At 35.2% G+C, this 25028-nt stretch overlaps 1 protein-coding gene across 1 annotated transcript in view; it reads left to right on the top strand.

The window, feature by feature from the left end:
* LOC135209091 (potassium channel subfamily T member 1-like) overlaps positions 1–25028 on the top strand; it is a 695006-nt gene that overhangs the window by 652405 nt on the left and 17573 nt on the right. The window contains 3 exon segments of the mRNA XM_064241685.1: positions 4147–4332; positions 5741–5875; positions 15192–15281. Coding sequence (XP_064097755.1) covers positions 4147–4332; positions 5741–5875; positions 15192–15281 — 411 coding nt within the window.

Genomic DNA, 25028 nt, shown 5'->3' with positions numbered 1-25028 from the left:
TTCACCATTACTGCCTACCCTAGCTAAATATTACTTTTAACCCAAAGCATGTATTTAGTTTTGAGTTGGCATTAGTGGAATTTTCCTAAGTGATCCATATTTACCTCAGTTACTAGGTACTTTCAAATTAACAGTAAAGTTGAAATTTGAAATCATAAGTCCAAACGAATCATTAGACTTATGTGAGGAAGACTGATCATTAAATGTGAGAAGTAGGGTAAATAAGAATTATTTTACTAATAATGTCTTGCATTCAGGATTCAGGTTCCCTCAAGTTCTTGCAGAACATGTTGCCAGGATTAAAAAACTAGGGCATTTACAAACCTTCAAGGAGACTACATCTATAAGCTCTAGAAGTTCTTCACAATCCTGCTGTCTAGACTGCCGTTCTTTTCTGTTCTCCTTTTATTTCATTTCAACTCTGTTGGATACTGATATCAATTCCTCTCTCTGTTGTTTGTTTGTTCATCTCATACACTGCTTTCTCTTTGGTCCCCCAGTGTCTTATTTATGTAAAGTTGTAAATAGGGAAGATACAAGCATTCATAGAACCAGAAGAGTGTCAGTAGATAATGCGTTTTCTGTGTCAAGATATGCTAAGAGTGATTGATCAAATCAAGAAGAAGAAGAATGATGATGATGATGTTGCAAAAGTTATGGTACCAGAAGCCTCTGGCAATGACAGTGCCCTTTCGAGGGAGTATTTGGCAGTTGTGGGGGCCACCCTCTACCATTAGAGGACACACGGAAGAGGGTCTGCATGTGTCTGATGCTTTCAGAAATGTTTTCTTTTTCCAAGTGCATTTTTGATCAACTTCAAATGTTATCAGTTAAGAAAGAAAATGTATACGTATATATTTTTTGGGTTTCTGATTGCAACAGGTAGATCCTAGTAGAGTGCACGTAATTTTGTTTTGCATGATGAATTTGGTTGGTCATTTGCATGTTGCATTGTTGATATGTATACATATATATTTTGTGTCTTTTCCACCTCTTAATCTTAAGTCATTAAAAGTCAGTATTAAATGTTTAATTGTAATGTTTCTTTGTGATCAATATCATTGTTTTACTGTAATGTTTCTCTGTGATCTGATAACAAGAGATTCTTGTTAGTCAATAGTCTTTGTGTGGACATTTTTTTTCAAGGATGTGGATATGAAATAATTCATTAATGTTGTGCATAATTATCTTAAATATAAATAGAACTGGTAACTCATAGAATTTTTAAAAAGTATTAATTAAATGTTAAAGATAATTATTTGAGTAATATGTACAATTTCAGTGAAGAATAGGAGAGATAGTTCCAGAAGCCAAGAGAGTTACAAGACATTTAGTAAACATCAGATGTTGTCTTGACAGGTTTTTTTGTTTCATGAATTTAAAAAATTGCTATAAAAATGCAGCCTCTTATCATTCTCTTAGGTCTAATCAAGTCTTGAGTGCTTGAATTACCTGGTTGTTAGTGATTGAGGGCCTTTGTACTCACTTTTTTTTTAGAAGTATGCAAAAAGGTTAAGGAGTTAGTAGCTTTCTGTGAGCTGGAGTCTTGGTAATCTCAATGGACTATTTATGGTGACTATACTAATCAGTCCAGTTCTTGCTGGGACTGTTTGTGGTAACTGCTTCCTCATGAGTCCAGTACGTACAAGAATTCTTGGAAAGAACAAAATTGCCACATACCAGCATAACTTTTAGAGGAATGATATTATGACTGATAAAGATCAAAAGCAAATGTCTGATATGAAAAGTGGGACTAAAGCCTTCCCTAGATCGACGTAAATTAAAGATGAAAGTTGAAATGGTCAAGGGCTCACAATACAAGAACAAAGTGGTATGCAAATGAAAATACTGAAAGCCATTGCAATAAGTAAGAAGGTAGTCCCTACTAAATAAACAGGACTTCGGGAGATGAGGACACGAATGTGTAATTGCTGGAGATGGGTCACTAGTGTGTTTACCATGAGTAAACGAGGTCATTCAGAAATCAGGACTTGGTCTGACTTGTTGAGGCTGGCAAAACGGTCATTTATATAATGATTCCTTCAATTTTGTATGAACATGTGGTCTTTTCTTTAATTAACATAATGAATTTTACCTTTGAGAAATGAAATGCTTTAATACATCTATCAGATTAAAAACGTTTGTACCAATAATCTCTTAATTAAAAAGAAAGTATATTTTAAAAATCAGGTATATAATACAAGATAATTGATTAGTTATTAGGAGACTATTTTGCATTCATTGTCCACATCATTTTTTAGATAATTTTCTTAGATTTCATAGTGAAAGAATTTTTTACCCTTATTTGGCATTCCTGCCTTTGCCTCCTTTATTTCTCTCCTTAAAGGGAAGTTGGTATACACCCATTTTTGTTGAAGCAAAAATGAGGCAGAAGCTCTCCACCACAGTGAAGTTAATATCACAGGTTTAATCAGTTATACATCACTCTTTCGTAGTACTGTAATTCTCAACGATTCAGATCTAATCTAATCAGCTCCTGATTTCTTCATTGTCAGATTTCAGTCTGTCACAGGCCAATCTTTGATTAGCAGTTCATAGCAAAGTGACTTTTCAAATCAGTCCTTCGCAATGTCTGCAATTTCTGGAAGCCCACAGAGAACTGGCCCTTTCTTCTTTGTTAGGATGACAGATGTTACATACATTACTAAGGGTTATATTCAGTTGATTTTTCTTGACACGTGAGTTTTTTGCCACTCACTCTCACCTTCGTAGGCGTCGTCCCAAGTTGTCCTTGGGTGGTCTTCTCAAAGTAACTCTTCCTGTTAGTCCCACAATGCTAAATGCATCTTGGTTCTCAAATAACCAGTCCTTTGCAGGTTGATTGTACTTGAGTCTGTCAGGTTTTTCTCAGTGTTATCATAGTAGAATCTACCAAACCTTGAATCACCCGTGATTTTCAAGATTTCAGATAATTCTTGTCCAGTCAACCTTTCATTAATGTTGCCGTCTCATAGTCTTGTGATTTAACTAGGTAGTTCTCATCAATCCCTGTGTGGTGTCCTGTCATTGTCCATCCATAGAATTGTCATATTTCTACCAAAAAAGACATTGCAATATTGTTCTCTATAACTGCTACTCTGCCTTGAAGAAGCCCTGTGACTCTGTAATCAATACTGAAGGAAAATCAAATCCAGGAGTATGCAGTTCTCTGTGAAAAAACAAAATGTATTTCATTGCATAAATTCTGGAAATCCCTCTTAAACAAAATGAAGTTTTGTATTCCTTGGGTACAGAAACTGTACTGTATAGCAGTCCATTTACTTAGTAGGCACAGTTATTGTGGGCCAACTGGAGATCCTCACATCTTATAAAGTTCGATCATTTAATGTTTGTTTGTCATTTACTTATTTTTCCATAATCTCTTCTGGATTTTGTAAAAGGAGAAAGTTTCAGTCAGTTCATGTTCATTTATCATATACTACTGCATACTTATTTTTTCATCCTCTCTTTTTCTTTAATTTTGAAGTTTTTGCTTGTTTTAGATAACCATACTTTTTAAAAGTGATTATAACTGACTTAGGTGATTCTAATTCTTTTTTGTTTCAGCTTCATATTTTTCATATATTAAACCTACAGCAAGTAGTGTTTTTATATCTATTTTAAGTTTTTGCATTAGGCTTGATATTGAATTTGGATCATTTGATTTCTTTTATTATGTGTTTACTTATATTTTTTTAACCAGAATCTTGGTTATTGGCTGATTTTCTTATTTTAAAAGCCACCTTTTACCAGAAACTCAGAATTGTTCCTAATTTTTGTATAGTCATGGCTTCAAGACGTAGTCTCTCAATTTTTTCATGCCTTTTATGAACCAGCAGCAATTTTTCAGTAACAAAATTATTTTTGTAAAAGAAATGTATTTTTTGATACCAAGACCATATCCATATCCTTCCAGAAAATTAACATCCTTGAATGATGTGAAGCCTAGGATGAACTTCGTTTGCAGTTAGACAAAATCTCATGGGTGTAATTTTAGGTGGAAAAAATGAAGCCCAGTACAGCCCCTGGGGCATTTAGCTATGAATGATGAAGCTGTTAACCCTCCCCATGTTGTAAACACTTGTAAAGAATGCCCCTGAACTCCTGCTGCAAAGTTCTGACATAGGGACGTCTTTTTCTTGACAGAGGGAGAAGGAGAGAGGATCCCACATCTCCTACATGTTTCGTCTGCCCTTCGCTGCAGGCAGCGTTTTCTCGGCCAGTATGCTAGACACGTTGCTGTACCAAGCCTTTGTCAAGGACTACCTCATCACCTTCGTCAGGCTGCTCCTTGGAGTTGACCAGGCCCCTGGCTCGGGGTTTCTGACGTCCGTAAGTTGAATTTGGATTGCGTAGCTTGTGTTTTGATCTCCTGTAATTGGGAGATAGGTTTCTGAATCAGTTCATTAAGATATATCCTGTTACCAACAGCCTTTGGTGATTCTAGTGTAGCCATAATTGGGAGATAGCTTCTTGAACTTATACAGAAAGATATATTAAGTTACTATCAACCCTTTGAGAAATTCTAGCAATGATTATTGTGTAGCATCTGTAAGAATAAGCTTGCATCCTATTACCCACAGCCCTTGGTGATTCTAGTGTGGCCATAATTGGAAAATGGGTTCTTAAACCAGTACAAGAAATCATTATGTGAACCACTGCACTTTTTGAAATTTTACCAATTCTAGTGTGGTATCAGTAAGAATAGGATACATCATGTTGCCAACAGCCCTTGGAGAAATTCTAGCAATGATTCTAGTGTAGCTTCTGTAAGAACAGGGCTGTCATGTTTCCAGCAGCCCTTGAAGAAATTCTAGTAATGATTCTACTGTTATTTCTGTAAGAATAGGCTTATTCATTATATATTAATACTCTGTACTTCAAAACCTTTAATGTATAGACAATTGAATCTCCAAGCATAAATTCATTCATTCCTAACAATAAAGGTTCTGCTTTGGCATACTGGTTACTTCTGTCATTCATGAAAATGACAATTGTGTGTATTTGTGTGTATTGCTAAGTGTCAGTCATTTATAAAAACATAAATTTTTGTTGATATAACTCTATAGTTGGAAAGTTCTCACACAATGTATAAGTTACATGATGTTGGCATTTTTGAAACAATAAGTGTGTTTTGTAAGTTTTAAAAAATACTTGCAATGTGCAAGCAACAGCACAGGTCCAAAACAATTATTGATATGCAGAAGCTTTGCAGAAATTTTTGTTGCATATCTGTAATTTCTGGTGCCCCCCCATGTTTGTGGTTTTCAACAGAGCAGTCCTTCGAAGTTTTCAAAAGAATTGCACGTAGTGTCCTTCAAAAGAACTAATTTTAGTGACCCTCAAAAGAATTACTCTCAGTGACCCTCAGAAGAATTGCCCTTAATGGCCTTCAAAAGACTTGACCTTAGTGGCCCTCAAAAGGATTACCTTTAGTGGCCTTCTAAAGAATTACCCTTAGAGGCCTTCAAAAGAATTGCCCTTAGTGGCCTTCAAAAGAATTACCCTTAGTGGCCATCCAGAAATGGCTTTCAGTAGCCTTCAGCAGAAGTGGCTGTGTATCAATTTGAATATTAGAAAGATTGTAAGAAGAATTTCACGAACAAACTTTCCCATTCTTCAGCTAAAAGGATCATTTGGCCACTCCAATAACAGTTCAGAAATGTGACTAAGGCAATATTCTTTATCTTTTACTCAAGTATTGTTGCAAATTTTCAAATAACCTCCTTTTCACTTGCAGATGAAGATCAGCAAGCAAGACTTGTGGATCAGGACGTACGGTCGCCTCTACCAGAAGCTGTGTTCGACGACCTGTGAAATTCCCATCGGCATGTACAGGACGATAGACACCAGCAATATGGAGCCTGGTAACAATGTACGTCTTGACAGCTTACTATTTTCTCTCTTTTCTAGTCATTTCTCTTTTCACTTTTACTACAGCTAAGTCTCTTTCACGAGGAATCCAGCAGTTAGATATTCCACTGGTTGTATGTGTAAAGAATATTTTGTATGCAAGATACTATTTAGAATTTAAAGTTACTCATGAAGTTGCTCCCAAAGATTTCAGCCACATATGTGACTGTCTGGATGCCTCTGACAAAATTGAAAAAAGGCTTTGAGAGATGGCTTTCGATATTATATCTCTAATGTGATATTGTACAAGTCTTGTGTATACGTATTGATACTTAATATCTTAGTTCTTTTGAATTCAGAATGAATTGTTGTATTTCTCTTTCTTTTTTTACATTCCTTAGTTCTGACATGACTCTTTATTTTGTTTAAGCATAAACACTGTAAGGGAATATGTGTTCCTCATTTGTGAACAAAGTAGATATTAATTTTAAAAAATGTTAATATTTTCATTACTAAGTAAATAGTAAACAAAGATGCTGATTCATTCATAAAAAATTATTTATAGTACTTTCATTCATAAAAGAATAGTGGACAAAGTTGTAGATTCTTTAAAAAAAGATGCATTTTCATTCATAAAAAAAGAGTATAGTAGACTTCCATTGAAGAGTATAATGATGTTGTTTGTTCATTAAGTGTTTTTGTTCTGATTATTGATTATTGCAGTTTGTTCTTTGGTTGTAAGCATCATAAAAGATCAGTCAGTCAACCTTGGCTTTGGTTGGCATCAATCACTTTTCCAAGACCAGATTAATGGCAACACAATAGAACCCTCTCAGTCAAGATATGCATGGCTTTCCGCCCATAAACAATTTTTCATGATAAAGTCTATGCCAATTATTTATATACAGATTGTGTCTCTCTTTTTGTATGTGCGTGTGTAAGCGCCAGTGCGCGTGTGTGTATGCTTTTTTGTGAGCGTACTAGCTATGAGGGCATTTGAGTGTGCTCGTATGTGTCATGTGCGTGGGAAAGTAAATTGCAGTACCACAGTAAGTCATTCAGTTTTTTAAACATTTTTACCAATATAATTAGTTTACCTGTTTATTTTTCTTTCAATGACTGACACATGAGGGATTATAAACACAGCTCTTTTTCTCTCTATTTTTTTTATTATATCTTGTCACCACTTCTTTCACTGCCTTATTGTTTATATTATTTTCAGATGATATTTTGGAAAAATACTCATCTGTGCCCCTTCCACATAGTTCAGCAATTTGATGAAAATAATATTTCCCTCCCACCCACCCAAGCTTTCTCTTTCTTCTTCTTCTTAATTTGTGACCGATGTGTGTCCCTCTGTCGCTTCAATCACTTCCAAATCACAAGCTGGATCACCCAGCTCACTGAAATAACACAGGATTTATTTTTATGTATCTTTATTTGGCACTGGTTGAGTTAGGGGGCTAAGTTAGGTTGTGAAGCTTCAGTAGCACCATCTGTCGAAACTCATTGGAACTAAATCTATACCTTCTAAACGACCCAGAATGTAGAGTGCAACTGAGCCCACCCAACTTCTGCTTTTAAATCCATACTGAGAATCCGCAGCCTAAATCTGAAGAGGACCAATTCCCTCCACAGGACAGGAGGGTTGTCACTTGTCCTGTTGAACCCTTTCTGTGTAGTTGATCAAGTAGTGAAATGACATAGAATTTTTAGTAATTTTTATGCTTTTTTGAACTTGATTGAAATAGGTAATGTGCTGCTCTCCCTCCTCTGTAATTCAGTACAATTTGTATATATAGGTTCCATATAAATCCATATACTACTACTTTTGTCTTAAAATCTGCAAATTAGATTCAAGTGTATAGGTGAAATCATTGACCACAGCTGAATTTTGCAGGGGACATAAATCAACACTGGTCCATATTCTTTATTAATTTCCAGTAACGATTTTTTGAATGCACACGATTGATAAAATGCTCACTTTATCTTGATGTTTGTAACAGCACTGTTTAATCATTAAATAAAGATTGAATACGTAGTTCCATATAAATAAATTCACAGAAAGTATTACGTTCAAGACAGTATCTCTTGAACACACTTTGAAAAATGGATAAAAATCAGATTAATTGCTGCTATAAATGAGTTGTACATTTGTTTCAAAACCCCAATTTGCTATGAAAAGTAAATAATGCCCTAATTTGTACTAGAATATTTTTCATTCTAAAAATCTCGCTACCTCATTTATGAAGGGAATTAAACTACGTATTATTGGACTAGTCTTTTCACCCTGCTTTCTCTACCGCATGTCAAGTCATTGTGCCTATAAAGAAATAGCACTTAGCAAGCAGTGAATAACATCCTAAACTGTTGCCATTCTTATTGTCTCTTTGTTGGTCTCATTTGGAACATGAAACCTACAGATTAAATAAGAGAGAAGAAGATTGGAATATAGGGAACCACCTTTCAGTGTACAGATTTTTAATCTACTGTGATTAGAAGATATTACTATTATTATTACTCGGAAGACAAACCGTATTCATATTGAACAAGTTCAGTGGGGCCATTGACTTGAAATTCAAGCTTCCTGAGAATATGGTGTTCATTTGAAAGACGTAACAGAAGGTCATAGGAAATAGTACAGGAAGAAGAGATCTGGTAGGTTTTGAACAGTCTGGAATCAGCGATGACAGTTCAAATAGACTCCAGTAGAGACTCATTTAATTTTCAGCAATGTCTTTTCAGTTTTAACTTGAGAGGTGACAAATACTGATTCCTACCAGCTGTTGAATTTGCCTTGATGAGCGCAGATATTTCTCTTCGGTGTCTTTTCAATTTTCATATGAAATCAGTCAAATATGGTTAATATAGAATGAGTCGTTTTATTTGGATACTTTTACTAGATCATCAAGTTTTAACTCCAGACCTTAATGAAGATAGCTTGTAATTAAAGCAAATTATGTCTCCTTTTCTAATTAATTATTCCAGAAAGATAGCAAAGTATACAAGTACTATTGGAAAAATCAAGATTTGCTCACCAGTTGAAATAACAGGTCAATGAATTTAATGATAGCAAAAAGGTTGACAATTATTCTGCAACAGGAGAGATTACTAGTATTGTATGTGACTGGAAAGGCTCCACATCACTTACCTAAAGTTCTTTCTTGAATTATTATTCTTCCACTTCACTCATATACAATCTGTCTTAATAAATTGATGGCCTTTTAGAGTGATTCGATACGAATGTTTCCACTGTCAGTAATAATAATAGAAATAATAGAATATTGTATTCTCATTGTTGTCAAGATGGTTCCTCAGTATTTCACTCCTGTTAACTTTTCTCTTCTTCAAAAATGGAGATACTATTTTCACTACCCATGGCTTCCTCTCCCTGCTAAGTGAATTAGTATTCAATGCAAAAAGTAGGACTTTAGCACAAGTTAAGCACAGATAATGCGCGTATTTCATAATAGGAGAGGTGTTTTAGATGTCAGTATGACAAAGCCCAATTTATAAATTATGGTTTGCAGTAGAGAAATTGTGTTAGTACAGGTACTGTACCTACTGAATACAGGTTGTTTTCTTGTGTAGGGTGAAGTGACAAGTTCCCAAGGGAGAGTATAGAATCAAAGACAGTGTCTCACTCCTGCATTCTAAGATTCTGGCTATCCTGGTCAGGGAATAGATAACCAGGTTGTTAGGGCAATGTATGGATGGTATAGTTGGACTAAAAGGTACGAAGACTATTTAAAGAAAGGGACGTCTTTTATGTGGTGTCAAGTTGAGCAGAAGTTGTGTGCGCATTTGTGAGAGATTTTTCATATCTATATGGGCTGTGGCCTTTGTGCCTGTTCTTGCAAATATTTAGCAGCTGAAGAAAGACATTTCATGCATGGCTGTTAGATGGCTTCCCTGATTTTGACTACGTAGGTCTTAAGTACGTTGAGAGGCAGTTTACGTTGATTTTGGCTTTGTACAGTAGACTGTTTGAGTGACATTGCAAAGTTCGTTTAAGTTTGTTCATTATCCTTGAGTTTATTATTTTTCCTAGATGTGATGAGGTTTTTTTGGAGACTTAATAATGGCTCTTCAGGTCACCTTTGCAAACAAGCAAGAGAGAAGTAAATAACACTCAACAATGGAATGTTTTTTTTTTTTTTTGTGTTATTCTTTAAGGAAAAGTAGCATAAGAATAGTAAGTAAGAATCCAAATTTTTCTGATCTTCAAATTTCAGCCATTTATCTTTTGGTGAAAGCATTTCCTTGAAATTTTTTTGTCATTTTTAATAGTACTAGATTTATCTTTATATTTAAGGATTGTCTTCAATCTAGAGTGTAGCCACAATGGTGCATTAGTCTAATTGACAGATACACTGCACAACTACAACTTAATCCTAAGAGTAATCTTTAAGCGCAGATTATCATTGAAAGCCCCAAAGTCATACATTCTTTTACTATTTGTATCTAAAACTGAATACTAACTCTGTAGGGCATTATTTTGAATAATATATCAAAGGCTAGCCCAATCTCAATTTGACCCTCCTTTATAACACTACAGCACATGGATTCATTTTCAACCTGGGACGTATGTAAAGTATCAAATTAATGTGTTTGGACTGAAGTGGCTTTTGTTATTAGTCTATATAATTTTCTTTTGTACTGGTAGCATTGTGCAACATGCTTTCCGTCATAGTCTTCTTTTTTTATTTAGATATTCGACTTGTACCTTGGTATAGTCTTCGTGGCTAGAAAGGTGCTTTGGAATGAATGGGTTGGGAAGGTTAATATCACAGTTTATCTTCCAAAGATCACGAGTGTTTTTTTTTTCCTAGCATGTCAGTTTTTGTCGAGGGGAGCATAGATTCCTGACCCTAAGGTCATCTCAGAAATCTTATGTAGGGGGGTGAATGTTTTACAGGGTCACTGATTAATCTTGGGTCATCATCAGTTTGTTGGGTCTCACATAGCATTAGCAAATTTTAATTTTTTTAATGTGGTCATGCTACAGGTGCCTTATTTTGATCTTTGATGTTGACATCTGTGTGTTTTGTGCTCCTCCCTTCCGTTGGTTGACGCAAGGTCCACCTGTACATAGCTCAAGTATTCTTTGCATGGGACGATAGCTTAAATAAAGCTGAATTGTGTATATATGTATATATATACATAAAGGTAAATTCATATGGAGCAAAGTGACTGGAAGTGTAGAAATGTATATGACGAGTAATTAGAGTAAACATTTTAATGAGCATGTAATAGAGGTAACTACCTTTGTACAGTCTTTAGTGTTATCATTTAGTGTACTGTACATATATCAACATTTTTGCATTGAAAAAAATCATTTATAATTTGTTCATACAACTAGTATAGTATTGTATGCTGAATATCTTTGTGTTTATGATACTATATAACTTGAATTAACAGGATCCTTGAACAAACTGGCAGACATCATGAATGTATAAGAATCATTTCTTAGAATTGTTGAAGTTATTTAGTGAAGTATGTACTTGGAATTTCCATAAAAACTTCCGTAAGACATTATAATTACCATTAAGATTTATGGCTAACTGTGCCAAACCCCTTAACCTGTTTTAATAAAGGACCAGTGAGTTTCAAAAGGTGTTAACAAAAATTAGACAGACAGTATTTGCATAAATGTTGCTAGTTTATGGAGTCTCACACACACACAGTCTCAATAAACTTTAGTTCTTTTAACAAAGAATCAATAAACTTTAGTTCTTTTAACAAAGAATTCTCCATTTCCCCGTACATCTCTGCTCTAGAACAAGGTTTCAGCTCAGGAGAATTATCACATGTTGGACTGCATTGTCAAGCAGATGTTTACACTGTTATCTCAAGCTTTAACTCGTCAGTATCCGTCCCTTAATGTGACTTAAACTTATGCTCATCAGTATCCGTCCCCTAATGTTACTTATATTAAACTCATACGTGTCAGTATCTGTCTCTTAATATGACGTATAATGCAGAATATGTCGTTTTTTTAGTTTGCGCTATGGAAGATTTGTGATGAATAATCTAGTTGTCTCTTTATTAGCACTTTTTTTACCTCACCTTTTTTACACAAGAAAACGTTTTGCACAGCTTACTACTGTGGGGCATTTTAACTGTAAGGTATTTCGTCTCAGTTGATTGCGAGTTTTTTCCTCTCTCGCCATTGCATGTTGGGTGGCTGTTGGAATCTTGAGTTTTCTGTTCTTCTATAGTTATTTCTCTCTATAGCAATGGTGTACCTGTTCTACATATATATGGAAGATATAAATATGTATACAGGCAGTCCCCTGGTTACAGGGGGGTTCCGTTCCCGGCAGGGCGCTGTAAGCCGAAAATTACCTTAACCCAAGTCATCATAATTATAATGGGGAATAAATAGGACTTACAGCGCCGTAAGCCCGGGTTACAGCGCTGTAAGCACCGTAAGTCTGGGTTACAGCACCATAAGTCTGGGTTACAGTGCCGTGAGGCAAGCGCCATAAGTTTGGAATGACATAATCCGAACCTGACGTAACCCAGGGACTGCCTGTACGTTATTATAGTTGCAGGCAAGATTCAAGTAAAAGTTGTTTTTCTATCAATTGTTGCAATGCAGAGTCAGTATAGTTTTGAAACGTATTGTAGTAGTGAAAATGTCTCCTTCACATCAATAGCGATGAGGAGTTTATTTTTTATATGTTTGACATCTGTGAGAAAGGGACCTAGGTGAATTGAATCAAACATTTAGTACTATGAAGATAAATGAATACGAAAGTAGTGAAACGATGAGTTCCCAATTTTCATTCATTTTTTTTTATAAAGAAAGCTCACAGGAAGTAATTACCTTAGAAATTTTATTTGATAATTAGGTGTAGGGTTGCAGAGGACTTGATTACATAGGTGTCTGTTGAGATTTCACCAGTTCCTCTGATTTTTCACAATCACCCCATTAAGATTTCACTCTTCTATTGACCTTTCAGCCCTTTCTATTCAAGATTCAACCCCATTTGTTCCGCCCCCCTACTCCCCATTAAGAATGCACTACATACCCATTGAGATTTTAAGTTTCCTTTCTTGAGATTTCACCATTTCTATTGAGACCTAACAAACACCATTCAAATTTCACCACTCTGCCTTCGAGAATCAACTACTCCTCCATTGAGATTTCACTACACCCTCATTGAGAATTCACTCATTTTCCATTGAGATTTTGGACCACTCTTTCACAGAACTTTGACTGTTGTTCCATTTGAGATATACCGTCATCCCATTTCAGTAAGATTTTACCCCTCTCCCATTGAGAATTCCCTACTCTTTCATTGAGATTTTGCTGCTCTCCTATTTGAGATTGATCACTATCCACTGAGATTTCACAGTCTTCCTCTTAAGATTTTACCACATCCATCTTAGGTTGATTAAGTATATTGTAGCATGATTGTTGTCCTGATATATTGGGTATGTGGTAGAATGTTGATAATGTACTCTCCTGCTCATAGAAGCCAAGTACGTAATTTATTCATTTACTTCTGGTGGATAATAAGTAAATGCTCTCCCATTCTGAGATCAATGTTATTTGTCATAATCACTTATTAATTTTCTTTACCCTGAGCAAAAGTAGATACTCATAATATAAAAATCCAAAATTTATCTTTTAAATGTAAAATTTTGATTTCCATATTAATGTATCTTTTGTATGTGTAAAGCTAATACTTGCTTCAAAAGTGTTTCTCAAGAAAATCCGTACACTGATGAGTTCAGTTCAGAAGTCTGCATTTTCTATTTATCCACTGATGGTAAATATCCTCATTTATATCATCGCAATCAATGGCAGGTGCTGTCCGTGAGCCTCAGCCAATCACAATTAGAGTTATTGATATCGGCTGCGGACATTTCATGTTGGCTCTGCCTCACCCAAATGATAAAAAAGGTAGCAGATGCGTATAGACTAAATTCAGTAAGTGCTTTATTAATAATCTCTTTATTGTTTACTGCATAATGGGATTTGTGAAAGCTCAGCAGACACCCTAGATAGTTCCTCTTGATTTTCCATATCAAAATAGGCCTTGATGAATCTGATCTTCACTTAGTAGGGAATTATAGTTACTGAAAACTGGTCTAACTCAGCCTGCGTATTAATATAGACATGTGAAATAAGAATGTGGGAGTTAGTTTTGCAAAGTTATTATGGCTGTTGTGAAATTTGAGAATCTTGGGAATGTTTGTTCATTTGCAAAGTTAAGGAAAGAATGTTTGTACTCAAGGTACAGTAAAGTAACTTCTGTCACTAGATGTGACAATAGTAATTGTATGTACTTTGTTGGGCTTTGTGAAGTTTTAACTTGCCATTTCTTCTCAATCTTTAGCTACACAGTCACACTGCAAGTAGGATTTTTCTTATTTGAAGCAATGGTTTCCCTTTTTTACAGGGGAAATATTTCTCAGATACTTAAGCCATTTACACTTCCGTAACCTTGTAAATTTTTGTGCCAAGTCTGTGCCTAAAATAGTCTTAGGAAACGAAGCCGTGTCAATATTTACTTGAAACTAGCATTCCTAAAAGCAGATGGCTTGAATGTACTGTAGTTGGTGCCAATAGAGCAGTACATCTTGCCTGCAGTCCGCATTACATACTTTTTTATAGCAAAGGCTAATTGACAGTACTACAAGAGAATGCATTTGTTTGTTTGGATCTCTTCTCGCTGCTACCTTAGATATTATTGTGCATGGTGAGACAGCTAGATCTAGATGAATAATGTCAAGGCTTCTTAGGTTTATACTTAATAGATAAGATTTAGATTTAATGTAAGTGCTCTATAGAGAGATTAAAGAGATAGTTCAGTAAAAGACCAATTTAGCTAGACCAAGAATATTGTTAGCATATTTTCATCTTAGAAATTTCTTCACCAAAAACTGTGCAGTCTGCTAGTTTTTTAATGTCTTCCAAACCTTTGCTTAGGCCTTTTAAATAAGATACTTCCTCAATTTCAGTCTCTAGTCATCCTCTCTCTCTCTGTAAAGTTTTTTAACGAGAAATGTACATATGTTAAAATTCTTGCTTTCATTTTGCTTTTAGTAAAGTAGTTCAACTAAAACTGATTACTCCAAGAGTTGCTAGTAAAATCATAGACCAAATGGCATGTCAGTTGTTTAATTCTTAAATCATTGATGGTAGGAGGTGATGCATAGTGTGTCACAGAAGGTAGGATTCTTTTTTTATTTTTTTTGCAATCAGGAAAGTTGCAAAAAAGAGCACTGTTGTGTGCAATTGTAAGCACAGAGATAATCAATCCTTGGCTCAAACAGCCTCACAAAGAAAGCTCACCGATTACCTTCCTCCCTCACCTACCCAGGATGGAGACGCCTCGGGCATTGGCCATTCCTATTCTCACTTGTACGACACCACTTCTTGTTTCTTATGCCAGAGCAACAAGAACTCTATGGTAAGTTCGTCGTATAACGTGAGGATCCGGCTGAAAGCTCCGTTTCACACTTCAATGTGTAGTTAACATTTTTAATTTTATTTTTTGGTCCCTTTTTATTAATAACCTTTTTGTCAGATCATATGGCTGTGCAGCAGGATTTTTGCTGAATGATTTTGTGGTAGATTTTTTCTTCTCTTGGATTTGTTGTCTTTTTGTGAGTTTTTAAATGTTTTATTTTTTCAAAGCCTTTGATCTGGTGGAGTGTGATTCATAGCTAACAGCTAGGCTTAACTTCATCCATCCTGCTGCTGTGATTGAGGCAGGTTTGCACATTGTGTCTTGTAAGGTGCCCGTCCCCATATTTTTATTTATAATAATTTATTACTTTCTTTATTTACATTGGTGTATTTCATTGGAAATCGTGCCATATAAAGCTCCAGGCTAAATTGGAGTTAGGTTTTGCACATTATGTATTCTAGCTCAGTTTTGTAGACTGTGTTATGCTGCACCATATTTGCTCAGTCTCTGCCAAGTACGAAATTTATGGTTTTTGATGATTGTAAGTTCATGTTCTTCATTAACTGTGTAATTAGTGATTTTTATCGTCATGTGACCCAGTACTATTATTATGATTACGTTACTGAATGCCAGGGGAGACAAATGTGTAGATACACGCCGTCAGGAAGGTAAACTTTGAACCAGGCGAGTGGGTGGGGAAGGGGAAGCATTGCTTTAACATCCTTCTCTGTTATGCCTCGGTCTATACTATTGCATGTCCACCTCCTTATTTTTCTCCTATACTTCGTGACAGCTTACAATTACTTGGCATTTTCTTTCGTAGCACTGTCACACTGTGAGTTCCTTGCCTCACGAGAGCTGTGTTTATGCTCAGTCCACTATCTTAATCAAGTGTCATAAACGTCTCAGGAAAAGGTAAGGTAAACCCCCTTTTGTGAGTATGGAGGATGTTGGTGATGGTATAGTAGTGTTGGTGGTGGTGGTGGTGTTGGTGGAGGTGATGCTGGTGGGTGGTATGTTATTGTTTTCTTCTTCTCCCATACCCACACTCATGCTTTCAATGGAAGCCGGTGTAACCACGCTTATCATCTGTTGGGTCTTTATTTTCAGTTATGTTCCGTGTTTCCTGCATTATGGAAATCGGCAGAAGCATTTACAAATTTCCCATTTGCAAGTCTCAACCCAGAGGTAATAAAGAATTCTTAGCCTTTTCATAGATAGCTTTAGTAGGTACATTTTAGTTTGGCTCTCTAAGGCTTTGGTAAGAATCTGTATACATCATCATTTCGAGTCATGGTCTTGATTTCCTTGCGTGCGATGAAATTGTAACATGAGCATCGCATTCACTAGTCATGATTCTCAAGTTCAGTTGGAGCCAAAGATATCTTACCAAACCTTGGGAATGAGACGGTGCATCTGGCATCAGGCCTAAGGCGGGACGCCCTCAGGCCGGCAGCCGTGCGCTCACTCCTTCCCGGGAGCCAGAGGGTAGCGGTGGAGTAGTGCTTCTTGGGTTACCGCTCACTGAGTAGACCAAGTAGCCTCTTGACCTGTTCCACCTACAAAACGACACTCCTCACAGGTGCCTTGATGCTGCACACTGAATTATCTTGAGGGATCTTTATTCTCTTTATTTTTCTTTTTTTACTTCCTAGTATGTAATAATAATCAGCAGGGCAGATTATGATTCAGTAGCTTGAACCAAATCTTTCAAGTAATGGTTGGAAATAACATCAAACTAGTTGCTTCATCATATATTGTAGATTTGTATCAAGAACCACTAAAGAGCACAGATGAAAAACAGAGTTTACTGCCAATCACCCTAGGTTTATTGCAAGTCTTATTGGTGGTTGTGACTGCCCCTGTACAACAGAGGAATACTTAAAACCAAGTGTAAGGTATCTCCAGTTTTTCAGTCTTAAAGCACAGGAGGCTATAGATCCTTAAAATCCTAAACTGTGAAAGTCTAGTGCATGTGTGTTGGCTTTAAAGCAGGACTAACGTTACTCGCTTAGATTGTTTCTTTAAATACGTACTGGTGTGCATTAAACTCATGTTTGGTAAGGAAGGCGTAATATGGTAGCTCTCATAGACAGGCTTTTTACTGACTTTGTTGAAGACCTTAAATAACAGTAGTGAATAAGTTTACAGAAAGTGGAAAGATTCTAGTGTGTGTGTGTAAGTTATGAGTATGAGATTGTAAGTGCTTCTGTATGCTAAAGAAAGTTGTTTTGTTAATTAGATACTTTATTTGCCTATGTATCTACACTTGAAGTATATATGCTTAGTGTATGTGTACGGGAATGCATAATGTACTGTTTGTGTACATATACTACTGTATACAGTAGTATATGTAAAAAAAGTATATACTATACAATAAAGTACTTACCTATTATGTATGTAATTAGGACAATTATATATGATTGGTTTTCTTAATTTGTTTTGTATAATCTAGAATTAGGGGACCAAGCCACACCTTGCTGCTCCCATTTTAGATCCATTAGCAATATAAATGACAATACCAGGTCTTTGTCTTTACAAAGGTGATGGTGCAATTGTAACATACTAGAACATACTGAAACAGTTTTTAAAATCAAGTTTACATAAAGAACAATATGAAGAAATAACTGAAGTACTTTAATGATTACCAACTGCCAGTGTTAGACAATCTCATGAACCCAGATTGGTGTAACTACCATAGTTCTTTAGATAACAAAAGGGAGCACGGAGTTAGCAAGCCAAGAACATAGTGATTGAATGTAACTGTTTCAGTGAGAAAGACAAGTTTGCTTTGCAAAGTTCACACAGAGGTGATGCTGTTAATAATGAATGGTTAAGCATTATCTCAAAACTAGGCTTATGTCTGTCTACCTGATAATTGGTCTACATTCCTTAGAAATCTGCTATGTCTAAGGACTCCTACTTTAGTCTTGATACTATTATGTATGTACTCATGTAGATTATCTAAACATTTTAATATTCATATGGGAATTGAAAAGCAGTAATTCCACACCTCTGTATACAGAAAGTAAATTTCCCAACTCTTGTGTGATATGAAAATTGTGGAAAACTTCTAAACTTGTAAATCGTATGTTTTGAGCACAAACAACTCTACTGAGTATCGTGACAATTCTCAGCATCAGTCCTCATTTTTGTGGACAGATTGCATGGTGTGTTCCCTGCAATCTATATAGGTATGTACTGACAACATTTACTCAGGTTCTATAAATACCCACGCAGCATTGACTAAGGTTCTATAAATACACTTAAAATATTTACTCAGGTTCTATAAATACCCTTACAACATTTAGTACGTACTCAGATTCTATAAATACACATACACATCATTTATTCAGGTTGGTCAAGTAACTTCATGACTCTCAAAGACTGTAAATAGCCATACCACACTCATCTGCAGATACCCTTACACATCAGTCTCGGGTTAAGTTATTTAAGGTTATGTAAATAGCCCTAGGAGGCTTGTTCAATTGGTAAAAGTCCAACAACCATCAGATTTTGTTAACTGGTTAGCATAACCACATACTACGTAATTCCACCAATACATACACTCACATCTGAGAGCTTGAAAACTCTCATTCTAGTATGTAGCTGTTAGGAATACTTGAAGAATTTTGTCCTTAGCTATGACCAATGACAGAACATCAGGAAGGTTGTGGCTTGGTCCCATTATGTAAATCTGATTAGTCGAGGATGAATTTTGAGCTTGACAGTCTTGCCTAGCCTTCACTCTGTGAAATAATCCTGATACAGGTAAAGAGTATGAGTTTGATAGGGAAGATTTTGTAGTTTTTTACTTTCTGAGTAAACCTAGTTTGATGCTTCTAGAGTAGGATGTTGAGCATATGTAGAGTAACCTTAGGACCACAGTTTTTAAATCAGTACTTATATTTCCTGTAGAAAACAGGTTAACCGCTTAAGAAAACTGAATTTTCTCAGATTTCCAGAAGTGCACAATCACACACAAAGTTTTAGGCGATGAATGTATATGATCATCATGGTAGAACTTTTGTTCACTTATTTATAAAGCACACAGTATTTCTTTATATTTGTTGCATCTGATTCACAAGTAAAATGTCACACTATTTATGCAACATAGAATAAATAACTGTTTTTCAACAGGACTGCATACAAGAGTTATTCAGCTTTGTCCTTTTCAGCTGTAATGATGTGTCATTTATTGGTATTATAATGAAGCATCTGCCCTAGGATCAGCATATTCACCCCATATTAGGTCCCATATAATTCATAAAATTTTCCAATATACATATATACCATATATATACATAACTATGCATTGATAAAATGTGTATTTTTTATGCTTATGGAATTAAGGTATTACAGAGGCATATGAAAGTTGCCCAAGTTGTTCTTGGTTTTAGTCATGGATTTTCAGAATATAATTAGTTCACTGTTTAGATGCATACTAGTATGTATGTATATATATATATATATATATACTATATATATATATATATATGATATATATATATATATAATACATACTACTGTGTATGTATAGACAAATATTTGGGATATTTTCCCTCTTAAAAATTTTCTTTGCAAACAATTTTCATTGAAAACTTTTATAATCTTCACAGAAGAATACTGTATAATTGAAGCCTCTGAAAGTTAACTGACTTTTAAAATAACTGAATAATGTGATACGTAAAGGTGTTTAACGAACCAAAAGCTACGGGAAGGATGATCACTTTAGGTAATTAACATCACAAATGGAGTATATTTGATAAGACTTCTCTCTTATGTAACAGACTTCTCTTATGTAACATAGAAAGTTTAGTGTTTTTTCAGCCTAAACTGACACGAATCACCCTTGAACATTTTATGCTGATCCTAGCTAAGAGACTCTGCTTCTATATAGGTTGTTTGAAAATTGCCCCAACATTTCATATTTAAATTAAAGTCCCATGAATTACAATGATTAGGAAGTAAATGCAGTATATTTGATGCCCTGAAAATCCCCAAATGAATTATAAATATGAATACATAATTGAAGACTTAAATCACTAGATAAACATTTTCAATCTTGCAAAACATTTTCAATCTTGCAAAACATTTTCAATCTTGCAATATCAAGGCTCAAACTATTTTAGTGTGTAAGTATGCATCCATAAGGTTGAAACTAATTCTCAAGCTAAGATTATTACCCCTTGGCTGGACAAAATCAGCCGAGAAATGGAATTCTCCACCGTCTGACAACCTTCCTTGTCTTTTAAATCACTGCAAACACCTTATGGCCAAAATTAAAATCATTGACCTGCCGAGTAAGTAAATAATAGAATGTGTGTCGTGATTCAATTTACTCTTCTCCTGACCTCAGCCCCAGTTCCCCTCATTCCCAGCCCCAAGACCCCGTGAATTGGGAGGTTTGGCTAGATGCAGTTCACTGCTGACACCCTTGACATGACCTTGTTTGCTCCTTTGACGGTCTGGAAAGCTCCCTTTTGCCTCTCCCATACCCTCCAAATTTTTGGCTATTGTACTCCTTATTACTTCCATCTCAAGGTGACCCTAGCCAGTGCAATGCGTCATCATAGTTATAATTAGTAGGTTACAGATCATGGATGACATTTTAAATGTTCTGTATTCTCCCCCTTCTGATGCCAGATTTTTACGTGGCTATATACCATAGCCACTTAAGTGAGGAACTGTGGCTCAGTTTTTCTTTGCCTAGCACAAGGAGAGGAAGCATCATAGAACCCTTACAGATTCAGTGTTGATTCTGCTTGTCAAAAATTATTTTGTGGTCTAGTTTTTGTGTTCATTTTACATATTTAAAACTAAACCTTTACAGATCCAGTATTTGTTTATACTTGTCAGAATTTATTTCATGGTCCAGTTCTAGTATTGCAAACTAAAATTGTATCATGGTAGACACTGATTAGTCATTTGCCCAAGGTATCCTCAAAATCTTACTTGAGGTCAAATTGCCGTCATCAGCCTCTTTGTCTCTTGAAAAGTAACATGGCACTAGAACCTATCAATATCCCATAGTACATCAAGCAAATGAAATTAGTTAACTTGGGGATATTTTCTTGTGGGCCTAGCAACTTTCAGGTACATAATTGACAAAAGTAGCCTTGTCTATTTAACTATTTTATCCAAAAACTTTCACTTTCTGCGGGCAGATAAACCCTAAACCTGATTCACTGACAGTACAATTATCTTTGAACAGAACCCTGTAAGGCTTTGCATTATTTTTGCATATCTATGAAGTAGGATCTTTATAAATTAACTTCCTGTGCTTTTCGTTTATTACAATAAGTATCATCAGCAGAATATTGTTTTACTCCTCAGGTATTTTCTTGTGTAATGTGCAGTTACCAAATTGAAGATATACCCCTTAGGACACAATTTTCAAGTTCCATGACTCTCATTTGCACTGAAATATATTTTTTATATTGGGATATAACTCCTCAGTTCTTTCTACAGAAACTGCCCCCATCAAAATACTAGATTTATATCAAGTTGATATAGATATTTGCTCACAAAATTCTTTTTTACTAATAAGCTGGTTACTCATGAAACTTTAGCAAACAAACTAGAGTGATATAACAAGTAAGAATTTTGATGAATTACATAAATTTCTCATTTCCAACTTAGTGGCAAGGTTTTGTTGCATCTGTTTTGTATAAGGTCATGTTGTACTACTATATCCTTGGTGAATATACTACTTTTAACTTCCAAAGATATTGTTATCCCATTTTTGTCTACAAACAGAATCCTTCCTTCCCTTGTGCTGGTACAGAGAGCCAGGCTGAGTCTTTTTTTTTTTTTTTTTTTTTTTTATAAATATCGTATCTTTTCTCTAGGCAACCAGTACTGCATATGTGGATTTCCAAAGACTTTCAGAGCTGTCACAGCCTGCATTTTCTCTCTCTCTCTCTCTAAGATCATGTTATAGATTTCCAGGGTACCCAAGTGCATGAAGACATGATCTTTCCTTAGAGTTACTGAGAACATTCCTGCTCAAAATGTCAGTGTATTTCTACATTCTTTTAAGTGGTTATATATTTTTTGTATTTATTATTTCTATATACGGTTAAGATTAATTATATGAACTACATATTATAACTTTTTAAAAGGTGTCTCATGAAAATTATTTGAAGATTATGTATGGTTTTATAGGGAATGTAATGCTTGTTGTACATGGCTGGCAGGTGGTGGGAATAAATTAATAAAATTCTCATTTAAATTTGTTTTCAGGTTATGTCTTCATAACTTCTAATGGCAATTTTAGGATCATTTATGATGTATCTTTTAAAATCCAGCCCCGTAGTCATTTGTGATGCTCTGAGGCTTTGCTTTCAGAATTTTTTATCTTATTATTTTGACTTTTTGCTTTTATCCTTTTTCCGTTGTTTTACCATAGATCAATGAAGTACAAGTACTACGTAGTATTCTGTATCAAAAAGCCATGAGAAAGGGTTGATGTCACAAGTACAGATTTTACTGGCAGTGTATAAAGTAAAATTTCATTAATGAATCTTTGGTTCTGAACCAGACAGCACTTGCGCAAGGCAAGTGACAGTGATATATACATATTTGAATAATGTAGAGTTTATTGTATATTTCGATTTAATTTAGCAGTTCTCTGGTATCATAGCAATATTTTACTAGAAATAGTGCTAAAGAGGACACATTTCACTGGGCGACACGGCTGAGCCCAGAAATAGATTTTTCCTACGTCAAAATCCCTTTTAGAGGCCAGTTTAACAATTGTCTTTATCTTTCGTGAAACTTGAAATGTTAACGTTCAAGTATCGATGTAGTAATGATGTTTCTGAGGTGATTTGTTCAGAAAGTAGGTTTTTTAATTATGGTATATTGAAGAATTTCATGGTAAGTGGGCAAGTTTAAAATTTTATGATATTCCCTACTCATGTCTACTGTTGTTTTTTAGTTTTTTAATTTTTGTGTAATATTGGTACTGAATTTTTTCGTAGGTAGCTGAAACATTTTTTTAATAAAAAAGGGCAACATTTTACAGCCATTGGAGTATTCCCTCTGAAACAGACCATGCAATAAAGGTAATTTCTAAGGTCAATAATCGTTTTGTGTTAAAAAAGAAGCTATATAAAAAGAAGGTAAGCCCTACTGTCAGACCTTACCTCCAACTCCTGTCCCTGGTTTTGCTTCAAAGGACAGAAAAAGAGGTCCATTTAAAACTCATGGTAAGTTCCAGTATAAAACTCAGCCCTGAGTCATGATAAGTTTTGCCTCAGAAGAAAAAAAAGATGCCCCGTTAAAACTGTCAGTAAGTCCGAATGTTACTTAGAAGTGAGCAGCAGTGACAACCTTTGTTTCAGGAGAAAGATAAAAACTGTTGAAACTGCAGATACGAAAAAAAAAAAACTTGGAACTTTGGAACTGATTATTTGTCAGGACATGAAACATACCAGGAAATCACGACAAGTTTAGCTTTTGAAGACAGAGAAAAGACTTTGAAACTGGCAATTAGGTATGACACTAGAGCTGATTAGCTTTGAATCTGGAGAACGAAACAATTGAAGCTAGTAATAAGTTGGAATATGTTAGTTATTTGGAACACACATGACAAGTTTTATATACTATGTATATGTTGATTTTTGTATTTTTCCTTTATTATTTTAGGTAGTAAACCAGGTGTTTTACTACACATCTTTTTCTGTCGTTTGTTACCAGAGATGATTATGAAAATTTTACTTGATGGTCTCATGTATAATTTGTTTCTAATTCATTGTTATTGAAGACTTCTTTTTAAATCTTACTGTTCAAATTCCTGCTTTCACTATTATTTTAATTTCTTTTTTACTTTGCTGCTTGTTGTCTGTAGCATATCCACTATCAGTAATTGGGCAGTTTTGTAATCATAATACTTAGGCTTTACATAGAGATTTTTGTATATCTCTTATATAATAGTACTATTGAGTACTTTTTCTTCTTCTATTATCTTATATCAAGATTTCTTAACATGGAGAGATTGGTCACTTTAATTTTACGTTGGCTTGTGTCGTTAGCTTGTTAGGTAAAATAGCTTATTACTAGCAAAAAAAAGGTCCTAGTTTGCCCCACAAAATTCCAAAGCAGATTTTAAGCATTTTCAAGTGACATCCATTCATGTCTTCGTTGATTTCAGGCAATTGGTAAGTACGTAAATGATGTCGGGTGGAATTACCTGTTGATACCCAATTAGTAAAAAGAGCTTTATAGCAGATTTCTTCACTATGGTTTCAACAGTGGGAACACATTCAGACGATGAACCTGGTTAATAATATTTTGGGGTAAGAAAATATTTCTCTAAGAAATTTTGAGTGACTCCTTTTTTTGTCAGGGGAAGTCTGAGTATCTCTTCTTTAGAGCTTTTATAGGGAAGTTGAGTGTCTCACTTAACATTTTGAGCTTTGATAGGGAAGTTGGTCTGCAATTCTTAGCTTTTTCAGGGAAGTTAAGTGTCTCACTTATCCTTTAGAGCTTTGATTGGGAAGTTGGTCCCCATTCTTTGCTTTGATAGGGAAGTCGGTCACCATTCTGAGTTTAGATAGGGAAGTTTGCACCCTTTAAAACTTTGATAGGGAAGTTGGTCCCAATTCTGAGCTTGATAGGGAAGTCGGTCACCATTCTGAGTTTAGATAGGGAAGTTTGCACCCTTTAAAACTTTGATAGGGAAGTTGGTCCCAATTCTGAGCTTGTAGGGAAGTCGTCAACCATTCTGGGAAGTTTAGGAGA

Source organism: Macrobrachium nipponense, chromosome 37 (genome assembly GCF_015104395.2).
Source record: "Macrobrachium nipponense isolate FS-2020 chromosome 37, ASM1510439v2, whole genome shotgun sequence".
Taxonomy (NCBI): Eukaryota; Metazoa; Arthropoda; class Malacostraca; order Decapoda; family Palaemonidae; genus Macrobrachium; species Macrobrachium nipponense.
Note: the sequence above shows the minus strand (reverse complement) of the source record. Positions and strands in the feature narration are given on the sequence as shown.